The following is a 13448-nucleotide window of genomic DNA, read 5'->3' as shown; positions in this document are numbered from 1 at the left end:
AAATTGTTACATCTGTTTACAGGTCCTAAGCCTTCCGGCAGTTGCAGGTTTAGAGTGAGGCCCAATCTCATGTGCCCTCCCTGCATTAAATAAGTGAGTGTTGCACCTCTGATCGTTAATGGCATAATTTAAAGTGAAAATTTTCTCTACTGTCCACACCACAATTAGGAATCTGCTAGTAACTCCTCCACTTCAAGAGAACAAAGAAAAAGCCCAGTTTTTAAGAGAATTGAGTCCATTTTATGAGTCTAATAGTTTTGGCCAGAAATCCATGAATACCTACTCTAAACAGTGCCACAGATTATATTTATACTTGATTTTGGATATTTCGTTTATCTTGATTTGGAAGACATGTGGGCCACGTTAGATGTGAAAGCCTTACATTCTGAAACAAATAGGGCAGGCCAATTTCCTGTCATCCAAGCAGCTAAAGGGTAAAAGCCTTAAGGCTGAAATAAAGGTTGTTTGCTCCTTCCCCCGCCCCCATAAAATAAAAGTGGGCAGTGCCATAAGACAGCTGTACATTAAAATTGTCTTGTACATGCCTGTTCCAAACAGCCACAACCAAGGTACCTTTTTATACATCTGCCCACCACCCATGCCTGGAATAGAGTTTTCCAAGACTGGGGGTGATTGTGGCGTTATCCAGTGGCCCCAGGCAGCAGCTCATCCCATAAGGAGTCCCCTGTTCTCGTCACTGCTGAGCCTTATGACTTGCAGCACAAGGTCCTGAGCATCTAGGCCTCTGTGACAATCAGGTCTCTGGTGACTTGAAAAGCGGCAATGAGGGAACTCAGCTGAATCTTCTCGTTGGTGCCAACAGAAAGTCTGTACCTAAAAGAAACCAAACCAAAGATAAGAATAGAAACTGTCAGACAGCTACCCTTGACAAGACCACGAAAGAGATCAAAGAGGGAAAATCTGCTGAAAGAGGATAGGAGATAATGAAAATTTATCCTGGATATTAATCTTGTATGTGTCCCCTAACATTTTCTTCCCTGCCATAAACACTCATAAATTTGATTCAAATTGGTGAGGAAAAATTAAATTTAAAAAAATTGTTAATTATCAGTTGCATTGTTCTGAACTTAACTTGGTCCTAGCTGTATGTAGATATACAGAACTTATATAATTAAGGATTATTTCTTCACCCACAAAATACATTGAGAGGAAGTATAATTAAGATTTCCTTCCTTTTAATTCAGTGGGAAGTTTGGTTGACATATCTGTGGTCTGTGATGTAATCGGTAAAGCAGGACAGTGGCACTTCATCTTGTCACCTTTGACAAGACCTTTTCATTAAGCCATTGAAAGCAAAGTCAGTATTCACAATGTAGTGGTAAGTCACCTAATGTGTACGTCTAAAAGCCAATGATGGCAAATTGGAGTTGGCCTATGTTGACGGCTTACTTTGAATCCCAGTGCTTTTGTCTACTTAAAAGACAGCTGCCATCTTCACTGGGTGCTAATAACTTTACCAAACCAGGCATAGTGGAAAATTGAGCTTATGTTTCCTTTTCCCCCCAATATGGTTGATGCCGAAATGCCTTAAAGCTGGACAGCTGATTGTTCCCACACCTAGAGGTCTGAAATGAAGCAGGATTCTAGAGTAACGAGCATGTCCAGAACCAGTGTGGACCAAGCCTTTGAGGTCTTTATCTCAAATATGGAATTGAGCTATACCTGTCCTTGTGTTTATTCACGTTCTTTAAGCAACTCATACCCTTCCCCATGTTTTAGTCAATAATCCCACCAAAAACTAGGTTGTGCCATAGAGGAATGATTCAGACAAAAAAGGTGAAACCAGGAAAGTAGAAACAAGCCCACGGGAAGGTAAAGAATTACAATTGGGAAATACTCACTCAATGTCCGCCATTTTAGTCAATAAATGTATTCGAACTGAAGATGGAAAGTCAACTAGGGGAAAAACAAAATCAAATGAGTGCGGTCTGTCACTCTGTACTATTTAAAAAAAGTCCCAGCAGACAAGTATGAGGTGGCTAACACATCAGATGAGTACCCCTAAACTTTTCTTGAAGGCTCAGATCACTAAGGATATAAAAATTGTATAGGTTTTCAGTTTTTATCCAACCCATTTTGTGAGTCTTCAGAGTAAAACCAAAAAGAAAAAATTAGCAGATTCCAAAGTGATCACAAGAACACAGAGGCGTCATCAACACGGCCCTTTTAGCAACTGGGTAGCTTTATAATTTAAAAGCTGAGTTCTCACTTGCTGTCCCAATTCTTCAACATAAACTATTGATTTTTAAAAGTCAGCTTCTGCTTAGCTTCCACAATCGAGTGCAGAGCTGGGCTTGAGCCAACCACACTCTTGGGCAGAAGCTAACGCCCCGCAGCCAGCTAGGAAAACGCCTGTAAAGGTACCAGTAGAACCAACGTTCACGGACCCAGCTGTCTGTGCAGTTGGCTGTTGTGGAGGAAAGCTCCAAAAGGCTGCACAACAAATCACCTGGAGAGCTTGAAAAAAGACTGATGCTCGGCTACCCCCAAAAGGCCAACCGATTGGTCCTGGTGGGTGGGGTCGTGACTCCTACACGCTGGCAAGGTTGAGAACCAATTCTCTATTGAACATACAACCAAGTGTGGATTTAAGATAGTTTAGTTAAAACAGCTTTGGTTTACATGAAGATAGATCTCCTTTTGGGGAACATATTCTTTTAGAAATGTGAAATAAAATACACGACTTAGAGCTGTAAAATACCAACCCTTGGAGGAAATAAAGTTAGTTTCCACTCTCTCCCCAGCAGTTCTTGAGGTTCACAGTACTTGTGGAACAAAGTTTTAAATAACAAGGAGGGGTCAGGTTTATACTTCATTCCTGTTTTTTTGCTTCAAAAATGAAGCCTCATGTTCCCTCTAACCACTCTTAGCCACAAAGCATGCCACCTCTACAGCTTCTAAACTAGGGGATAATGTAAGTTACCTCTATGCACAAACAAGTGTATCTCTGTCAGGATATCATGTAGTGCCAACCCCTTCAGAGTTTTCAAGTCCATAATATCTAGAGGAGCAGTTAAGGCAAAGGGAACAAGTTCCAGAACAAAGCCACTGCAGAGAATTTTGAATCCAAACCCTGGTGAGGGACTTTCAAAATGGGGGCTTCTTTTGTTGTTCTCTCTTTCAATCTGAAACTGCATATGGTGAACTCCAATTCTTACCATGTTTTCATCTTCAATAAGGTCTTTCTGAAAGATAACAGGCCGGATGGCTCAGTTGGTTAGAGTGTGAGCTCTGAACAGGGTTGCCAGTTCTATTCCCATATGGGCCAGTGAGCTGCACCCTCCACAACTAGATTGAAGACAACGAGCTGTCACTGAGCTGCTGGAGGAGCAGCCGGATGGCTCAGTTAGAGCACGGGCTCTCAACAACAAGGTTGCCGGTTCAATTCCCGCATGGGATGGTGGGCTGTGCCCCCTGCAACTAAAGATTGAAAACGGCAACTGGACTTGGAGCTGAGCTGCGCCCTCCACAACTAGATTGAAGGACAATGTCTTGGAGCTGATGGGCCCTGGAGAAACACAGTTCCCCAATATTCTTCAATTAAAAAGAAAAAGTATTTCTCAATAACATTTATCAGATTTTATATCACAGATTCAGGGCTCCTAAATATATATAAAAAAGATACAGTTGTATCTCTGTCAACTAGAGAACAGGGCCAAATGCATGACTTCCACATGCCCCGAAAGGCTCTGTATCACTACACCTAGCTTTTAATTTCACGACAAAAGAAGAGTAACAGACCAGTTGAAAAAGACTACATCTTCCATTCCAAGGTCTAACTGTGTCTTCCATCTGTGACTGAAGTGGCTTCAAGCTGTACCCAGGTCAGAGCCCCTCAGAAAGAACTTTGGGGCACTGAAGACAAGTACTCACTCCACCCACAACCATCTTGCTTCCCCAACAGCTGCCCGTAAGGTGTAGGTGCTGACTAGCCTGGCTCCTGGTGCCAAGGTCAGGCCTTGGGCACATAATGTGCCGTTGGCGGGATCGAGAAAGGATACTTCTGTAGGCCGTGGTGAAGTCTTGATTCAACATCCAGTCCAAAATGTTGGCAATGTCTGACTTGAGCGGGTGCCCTGTGCAGGTGTAGACAGTTTCCTCTGTCACTTTCCCAAAGGCCATATTGGTGCTCTGTGCAGAGAGGGAGAGAAGCACGGTGGCTGTCACAGCAGCCGCCAAGTTTGCAAACAGGTCAGGAGGAAACTGCTGAGGTAGCAATGTTACAAGGGCCCGGGGGAACTCAAACCCTGTAGTTTTTACACTGGAAAGAGTTGGCCTCATCAGAGGACGCTGCTGCTTGTTGCAGAATCCTTCCCTATCGTTCCCTTGTTTGCAACAAATTATTCTTGCAATTAAGCAAAACATAATTGAAAGGAGGAGATCACTGGCACATTAGAAGATGGAGGTCTGACCAGTTCTAGATTTCTGCATTTACAGACTGGTTATGCTGTTGCTTATGTCTTTCTGGAACAACTGTTCCGCAGCAACGACTTGAGATTTGCCATGAATAGCATCATACCTGCAAAATGTTCAAAGCTCTTCGCATATCTCCACTGGAAAGAGTTACAAGTGCTTTCATCCCGTCTTCACTTATATCAACTCTGAAAGGAAACAGGCAGGAGGGACTGAGACGCCCTTAAGAGTACGAGCATTCACCAAGAGAGTAAGATGGCCTGGAATGACTCAGGTTTTGAAACAATGAGAAAAAAAGGGAAGGACGGAGTTAACAGTAATTTCCTGATCTACAGGATCAAGAACTTACTCTGGTTTTTAGGGATGATGGTCTCACATTACTCGTCACAGCCCACTCAAAAGTCTACAAAGACCCCTTATTTAGGACCAGGCCTTGCTATGTTGAGCAACTGGCTTTGAATTATGTTCTCTGGAGAGGAAAGAGCACTGGTAAGATGTGTGACCAGAGCCAACACACCTCCTTTCAAATAAGCAGCAGCTCAAGTTGGCTACTTGCTTGGCATCTGATTACACAGAATGTACTATCTCAGTACCTTCCCTTCTAGTCAAAAAAGGCTGGAGGCATCTTAGCAGAAGGGGGTTGGCAGCATGCAGTCTCCAATGACAAAAGAAGAGGAGGAGGAAACTCGGACAGCTTCCAGGGGAGGAGAATGCAAACAAGGGAAGAGCCAAATGACTTTTATGAAGAATGTCTGTGACAAACCAGAGAGAATGACAGCAGCGAACAGCCCCTGATGCCTACCCTGCACTAGGCACTCGGCTGAGTCGTTTACAAACATCACCTTTCAATGTAAACCAGCCAGTCACCCCAGAACCACCGCGCTCCGTCCCCAAGACCCTCACCTTTCCTGCTTTTCCACATACTTACTTCTCTTCTCCTACGACATGCTCCAGGCGGGGAACCATGAGTTCAGGAGTCAGGGGACCGAATCGGAACCTTGTACAACGGGACTGCAAGGCAGGGATGATCTTTGACAGATAGTTACAGATGAGGCAAAATCTGGTATTTTCAGTAAATTTCTCAATCACTGGCAAAAGAAAAGAAAGCCTTCTCACATCCATTCTGATTCTTCACAGGACCCAGAAGTCCTGAACTTTTCTATGGTCACATGAAGGGTACAAGAATGCAACAAGAATCCAAGAATGCAGACAAGTGGGGGTGCTACTGTAATGATTGGGTGCCACTGAGCGGGGGTTAGGACTGGAATCAGCCATTCTCCAAAAGATGACAAACGTGTCACCATAGGATTTTATAAAACGCTTCCTTTTTTTATGACTCGCTATGATTCTGATGCTCTTGCCATCCCATTCCATGAAGATACGAAATCCAGTATCCCTGCCCTTTTGCATGCAATTCTATTTGGCAGGTTGACGATCCTCCACCTGCTATTAGGTGGGAAGGGGTAGCTTTGCCTCAAAGTCTTAGAGCATCCAAGACAGCAAGAACCCCAAATCAGACATGCTTAGGACAGTTTCGTTTGGTAAGCACCCAATGTTTTTGCTCAGGGATCTGCCCAGATTGACAGTCACTCTTCAGAACGAGATGCCAAGGAAAGACTGCCAAAGCTTCGAGGACCAGAAGATATTCTGTCCTCCTCCTCTTCTTAAACATTGGCTATGATTCACTCCTCCTACCCAGATTTCCGAAAGGTCATCCTTCTCTCCTAGCTCATGACCTCAGCATCTTAATAAGAGAGATTATGAATGTCCTTTCCAGAAATGAACTGCCCTAGGCCCCTTAAGACAACATGTCACAGGACACTCTACCTTCCCTGCCAAATCACGCACTTGGCAAGTACTGAAGTAATGTCAGCTTTCTGAGTGTGACTAAAGTTCCAGCATTATTTTCCTGGCTATTTTGTATCGAAGGGCACCAACAGCAGAACGATCTATCCAAGCAGTTGAGGAATGAAAAGACTTTCCAGCACCTTCCATCAAACGATACAAATTCCCAACCCTGAAATTGAACCCAGCTGAAAAGGAGGATGAAACATCAGTCTGGTCATACTTAACAAGTCCCAACAAGGCTTATGTCTTCAAGCTGCTCAAAGGGGAAACCCTCAATATGGAGACATTTTTGTCTAGATCATCAGATGGGAGACACAGGGAAAGGTATACAGAGCTTTCTCTGGGTCAGAAGGTCAACGAAAATGGAAAAGAAGCCATGTCCTCTCTGGTGTCTCCAGTTGCCAGTTCTCCTGATGTGCCCATCGGCCAATGCCCTGTACTTCGCAGCTCTTACCTCTCCGCAAGGCATTCTGGGCATCCTGAGTCATGGCATCAGCTTCATCCAGGATCACTAGTTTGAAGCCTTTCCTAGGAAAACAATTGGTACCATCTAAAGAGTTCTTCAATCTCACTTCAACCTCCAGGCCCAAACCGCTATCTTCAGATTTGTGCCATCGGGCCCTGTTTCAGAGGCCACGTCTCCTAGAACTCCGACCAAAGCAGACATCTGTGGTCACGCAGAAGAAATGCCCCGTCACTCTTGTAACTCCTCTTCCCCATAGTATCCTATTACTCTAGTGCTGCTTTTTCCGCCACCTTCACGCATGCCTATCTTTTCATCTTTTTTTTCCCACCACCATCCTAGTTATCCATCTGATCTCAATTCGTTTTTGTTTACATTCAAACTAGCTCATGTAATGTCCTCAGCTGACTAATAAAACGAAGCTAGTGCTTCCCCAAAGATCTTGCTAATATAGACTTTGATAATATTTCAACATTTGCATTTAACATTTACCACCATCCCTGCACTTTATCTCTTTTTCATGGCTGTTTTTGTCATTTTTATTTTTAAACCTTTACAAACTGGCAAAGGGGAGGGTTAACAAAATTAAGCTCATCTCACTGATCAAAATACCTAGGGAGAGAAATTACGCAAAATTTCTTACTTGAATATTGTCCTTGTGCTAGCAAAGCTCAGGATTGGCCCCCGAACGATATCTATTCCTCGGTCATCTGAAGCATTCAGCTAAAGGTGGAAGAGAGAAGCCAGAACAAATAAAAAACATGTTGGTGTGCTATCTATGAATTAATGTCTCTTTTTCATCGATCCAGCTCAGCAAGCTACATCTCCATGTCTAATGACAGCTAAGAGATAATCACTATAAAAAAACACAAGATCACAATTGTATTTAAAACTCACAACTCATTAGATCATAACATTACATTCTGTAAGGTAAATGTCCCATTTTTCTCCCCCCTTTCAAGGACGATCACTGATGTATTCTGGAGGAATAATCAATTGGCCTAGTCAAGTAAACAGCACCTCTGGCATGAGTAGAATGATGCTTATTTTAGCTACCAAACCTAGAGCAACCCAGAAGTTACCAAGTTCTTAATACACTGAGGTAAGCACATTAGTGGCAGCAACGTTCTAAGACATATAACAAAATAAGTTAAACATCATTTTTCGTGCAATAGACAATATTTAGAATTGTGTAATCTAAGTGTATCGGTTGAGTTTCAGCAGTAAATAGATGGCATGCTCAGATTCAGCAATTTGAAGAGAATTACATGAAGAGTTATTTTTAAAGGTGTTCATGGGGTGTGGGGAACCAAGAGAGCTATGCAATACCTCAGGGACTATTGGGGCCCATTACCACCCACAAGTCTTATGGGGTTAACAGGGGCGTGGTGTTGGCACCTGGAGCAGGCAGTGTTATGTGTCCTGCAGGGGGGACGCTGTCAGCCTGTGGGGGCCCCCAGAGCAGGACCAGGCATCATTCTCCTTTCCCCAGACTCTCAGGGCCCCTATTGGCCAAACCTAACCAGGAGCTCGAGGGCAAAAGAGCTTGTAGTCAATCTGACGGGGCACGTGGGACATATCCAGCAACGGAGCGATCACTCAGCGGGGGACCATGGAGCGTGTGGGTATAAGCCGTCAACAGCACAGAAAAACACTTAGCCCTACAACTGCCCTCTAGCTACTGCCCATCCAGACCAAAATTCCAATTATAGTAAAAAGTGAATTGAAGTATTCTTATTTTACATCGGCTTCTTTCCCAACCACCAGGGGGACAACTTACTTGTAAAGTGAAATGAAACTAGCACAACTAAGAGACTCGAGTCCCTTGTCGAGTAAGAATAACCCTCCTGTTTACCTCCAGGACCATGGAGCCGAATTCTTTATCTTTGTATAGCTGTTTAGCACAGGCCAGGATGGTGGACGTCTTTCCTGTGCCCGGAGGACCGTAGAGAAGCAGGTGTGGCAGTCGGTCTTCACTGATGAATTTTTGAACTGAGGATCAGGAAGAAAGAGAGACCTCATCAGTTTCTGAGAGTCGCTTCATTCACTTGGGCCCGTGAGTTGGGCTAAATGCACTTCAACCCTATATGCAAATCAGAGGCAGATGCAGGAATCAAAATATCCGAAGGATGCAACTCTTACAGCCACATTCCACGAAGCTCAATCAGTCTTCCAACTTATTACTTAGCAGAGACAAGAGCACCAAGAAATGTAACAGGTCCTTCAACTAGGATAACAGCAAATGACACATGGATGCTTACTGGTACTCAAAATGTCCTGATGAGAAATGAGGTCACTCAGTGCCTGTGGCCGGTATTTTTCAACCCTGAAATACAATTCAGCATGGATTACAACATATATTAATGCAAGAACGTTTTGTTATATGCCCAAGAATCCTTTCATATCCTAACTCAAAGAGGAAGAGACACAAAACCCTTTAAATTTGAATACAGACCTGGGGTCCTCAACCAGGGGTGGTTTTGTCCCCCAAGGAACATTTGGCGCTATCTGGAGACATTTTCAGTTGTCACAGTTGGGTGGAGGGTGCTACTGGCATCTAGTGGGCAGGCACCAGGGATGTGGCTAAACCTCCTACACTGCACAGGACAGGCCCCCCAACTCCCCACCCCACAGAGCTGGCCCAAAATGTCCATAAGGCTGAAGTCGATAAACTCCGCTCCACTTTCACCTTTCCAGCTGTCTGCGTGTAATCTCAACCTGGATGGGCTCCTATTATTTCAGTGTGAATTCAAAACTGAATTCCTACCCAAGTATACATCAACATATGAATGGATAAATAAATGATGGTATAGCCATACAATGGAATATTATTCAGCCATAAAAAGAAATGGAGTGTGATACATTCATGGATGAACCATGAAAACACAGTAAGTGAAAACAAGCCAGTCACAAAAAGCCAGATATTGACTGTATTTATATGAAATATACAAAATAGGCAAATTCACAGAGACAGAAAGCAGATTAGTGGTTGCCAGGGGCTGGGGGGAGGGAGGGGAGTGGGTGCCAGTGGGTATGGGATTTCTATTAGGGGTGATGAAAAATTTTGGAACTAGACAGTGGCATGGTTGCACAGCGTTCTGAATGTACTTAATGCCACGGAACTGTACACTTTAAAATGGTTACAAGTGTAAATTGTACGTATTTTTAACATAATAAAAACAAATGGAACCCGTTGTTAGACAAGAACAAGATTTCTGAAATCAAGCGAACTCCCATCAGCCTTTAAAACATCATTAGGACATAGCTGTGGAAGTAAATGCAGGCTGTGAATTCAGCCCACTTGGATTCAAATCCAAATTTATTTTCTAGCTCTGGCCCTTAGGCTAGTCATTTAACCTTTTGGTTGTATTCCAACTGTAAAACTGGAATAATAAAGAATACCTACCTCCTAGGATCTTCGTAAAGATCAAACATCGAGAGTGCCTGATAATCTAATAGAAAGCCATTTAAGTAAAAGTCAACTAGGGAGTGTTATTATTATGTTTTAGAATTTGACCAATCACAGCGAAGATTTCGGCAAGAGAGAAGAGGCCATTCGGGCTCCGTGGCCAATGCAGTGTCAGAAGACGCGGGATCAAAGCCCTGTGCTGTTACCCAGGTGCGAAAGCCGCTTTCTTCTTCCGTAGAAGGAATGGGACGGAGGGGACCAGGGAGATCTGGCAAACGTCATAAATAGAACGGAGGGGAATTGGGGGACTGGAGGTGTGGAGGCGCACCTCTGTGGCTCCCTCCCACCGCAGGTCGGGGGGCGGCCCGGCGCCCTGCGCACCCCGACCACTGCCTTCCCGAGCGGCCGACCCCTTCTGCGCGGCAGCCAGGCCTCCTCCTACCAGGGCAGGTTCCTGATCTTGGTCGCCGCGGGCTGCTGCTGCTGCTGCTGCTTGTGCGCCGAGGCTTCCATGGTGGGGTGCTGAAGGTGTCCGGATCGGCGGGGGTCGTCGCGTCCCCCAGGAGCCTGCACGCCGAAAAGCCCCAACTTAACCCGGGGACCCCGGCTCTTAGAGTTCGCGCGCAAAAGCAACTATCGCGAGGTTTAGTCGCAGCCTTCCGACTTCCTCTCTCGGTCCCGCCCCTTTCTGTTGCTAAGGCGCCGGTTGCCTGGTTACCGTGAAGCGCGGGCCTCGCTTCCCTCCCGCTCCCCCCTTCTAGCCCGCGCTGCCCGCTCTTCCGTGCCAAGAGGCTTCCTGAGCCCAGTGAGATGGGGGGTAGGGAGAGGTAAGGCCACCCCTGCAATCGCCAGTCATCATTACAAATTAAAGTGTCATGGCCAAAGCCAATTTTGCCATCACCAAAGTTCAAACACTCGCCCTTCAAAGGACCAGAAAGCTGCCAGCCCTAAAAAATAACCCCAAATGCCACGCCAGTTCTTAAACATAAGTGCCAAACGAAAAGAGGCTTGAAAAACCTTTTGGCTCCAAAACAGGGAGGTGAGTACTTTGAATTGAAAAACAACTCCAAACAAACACAACTCCAATCTGTCTCCCAAATTCATGTCCCTCACCCAACAGAATTTAGAGAGCCAACCCCCAGAAACAAGTCCAGAGTGAAAACAAAACAATAAACTTCCAATTAGGTTAATATGTGTACCTGGAAAGGGCTAGTTAATAGGCATAGAAGACAGGGTCCCTATGAACTGAAGACACTGAGAATTGGTATCAAATTTGTAGTGTTTTTCCGGAGGTGAAGGGAGAATGTTGCTGGTATTTCCCAGGAAAGAGTGTCTGTTACATCCATAATAAAGTGTTTGTTTGTTTGTTTGTTTTTTACACGTTGAGAAAGCCAATACTGAGAGGAGATGAGGCTGGCGTGGAGTCAGGGTGTTCTGATTCAGAAGTAGCTGCTCCTTGCATTTTATTGTGTCACTGTCACCTGTGTTAGGAGCAGAGTAGAGGGACAGTGAGCAATTACATGATGGCAGTATGGCTTCACCCTAGCGCCTGCCTGGGGGTTCAGAAGCAGGGGGTCAGATGTGGCTCGTGGTACGACAGCGCCTCTACCCTCTGCTTCCTCCAGGCCAATCCTAATACTAGTTGTTCAGATCATTAACACGCCACTTTTGCCACTTAGCTTCGGGCAGGTTGCTTCTCTCCTTCTCCAAAATAATATTTACCCCCAAATGATCGTGAGAATTCAATGGAATAACTTCCCTTCTATTGGTGCGATTGGTTTTAACCTTTTAAACCGCAATTGCTTTTGCACCAACCTAATAACACTAGCTGGCCACCCATCTGTTCTTGTGTGGGGACAGAGCCCCAGAGAGCAGTTTCCAGGCTCTCATCCTCACGTGGAAAGGTGCTGGCTCAGGTAGTAGATGGCCATCAGCTGTGACTAGTTGGCTATCCACTGTAACCAGTTAGCCATTAGCCACTAATATAACTGCCATGGCTATGCTAGGAGGTTGGTTAGTTGGTTGGCAGAGAAGCACATGGCGGATTACGGCTAGCAATTGCGGGTAGCAAGCTAGTCATTGCGGTTAGCCAGTGGATTGTGGATTGCAGATCGTGTTGATCTTACTTCCTGTGTCTCGACCAGCCGCCATCGAGAATATGGTAGTATGACTCCTCTATCTGTGGCTCCGTTGTTTCTTTTCGGCCTCACCATATCCTGAGTTCTTGTGCGGGGAATGAGGGCTGAGTCCCTGCCTGACATCTTGTTTCAAATGTTTCCTCTCAAACAAAACTTAAAGAATTGGCTGGTGTGACTATGCCTGTGAGGATTATTTTTATGTGTCAACTTGACTGAGCTAAGGGAGTTCGTAAAATATTATTTTGGGGGTTGTCTCTAAGGGTGTTTTTGCAAGAGATTGGCATTTGAATCAGTAGACTAAATAAAGATCACCTGCACTAACGCAGGTGGGCGTCGCCCAACCTGCTCAGGGCCTGAATAAAACAAAAAGGCAGAGGAAGCGTGAATTTGCTTTCTTTTTGAGCCGGGACACCCATCTTTTGTCCTCCAACACCTGTGCTCTTGATTCTCAGGTCTTCGAACTCAGACTAAATTAAATCACCAGCTTTCCTTGGTCTTCAGCTTGCAAACAGCAGATTGTGGGATTTCTTGCCCTCCATATTCACTTTAGCCAATTCCTATGGCATATATAATATAAATATGAATATATAAAATATTAAAAATATAAAATAGTTATATAACTGTATTATTAATATACAATATGTTATATGTTACACGTGTTATATATTAATATATATTTATTGTAGAATGTAGAATATAGAAATACTTGAATGTTTGAAAATGTACATAAATCTAAGTGTAACTATAAATCACACACACACACACACACACATTTTTTTATTGGTTCTATTTCTGTGGAGAACCATGACTAAAATGCCATAACCTGGGCTTCCTTCAACCACCATAGTAAAAGCCATCTTGTTATGGAGCCTTTGCATTAGAAGCATGATGCCACCAGTCCTCGAGCTGATAGATGCAAACAGGACTGGACCAAGTTCTCATAAAACTGTGTGCACCTGCTCGTCAGTTTCCTTGGAATACAGAATTCTTCTGTGTGACATTATATTAGGTATTTACAAGGTTATCTATTGTCTGTCTCCCCAGTGGATTGTAAGCTCATTGAGAGGCTAAGCTTTGACTTATTCACGACTGTATTCCTGATGCCAGGAACAGTGCCTGGCTCAAAGGAATTGTTCAATGAATGAATGAATGCTAA

General features: G+C 44.4%; 1 protein-coding gene across 2 annotated transcripts in view; it reads right to left on the bottom strand.

The window, feature by feature from the left end:
- Positions 1-313: 313 nt before the first annotated feature.
- RFC5 (replication factor C subunit 5) overlaps positions 314-13448 on the bottom strand; it is a 35857-nt gene continuing 22722 nt past the window's right edge. Inside the window, exons 1-11 of one of the 2 annotated variants that reach the window (XM_033098224.1) lie at positions 10597-10798; positions 9007-9071; positions 8601-8737; positions 7389-7468; positions 6737-6810; positions 5363-5522; positions 4541-4622; positions 4023-4152; positions 2945-3022; positions 1863-1917; positions 314-834 (exon numbers count right to left, since the gene is read on the bottom strand). In XM_033098224.1, coding sequence (XP_032954115.1) covers positions 738-834; positions 1863-1917; positions 2945-3022; positions 4023-4152; positions 4541-4622; positions 5363-5522; positions 6737-6810; positions 7389-7468; positions 8601-8737; positions 9007-9071; positions 10597-10667 — 1029 coding nt within the window. In that variant the 5' untranslated portion in view covers positions 10668-10798 and the 3' untranslated portion in view covers positions 314-737. Of the gene's footprint in view, positions 835-1862; positions 1918-2944; positions 3023-4022; positions 4153-4540; positions 4623-5362; positions 5523-6736; positions 6811-7388; positions 7469-8600; positions 8738-9006; positions 9072-10596; positions 10799-13448 lie in introns of those variants that run through there. The other variant, XM_033098226.1, reaches the window with a different exon arrangement.

Source organism: Rhinolophus ferrumequinum, chromosome 25, assembly GCF_004115265.2.
Source record: "Rhinolophus ferrumequinum isolate MPI-CBG mRhiFer1 chromosome 25, mRhiFer1_v1.p, whole genome shotgun sequence".
Classification (NCBI taxonomy): Eukaryota; Metazoa; Chordata; class Mammalia; order Chiroptera; family Rhinolophidae; genus Rhinolophus; species Rhinolophus ferrumequinum.
The sequence above is the reverse complement of the archived record's forward strand: the minus strand, read 5'-3'. Positions and strand labels throughout refer to the sequence as shown.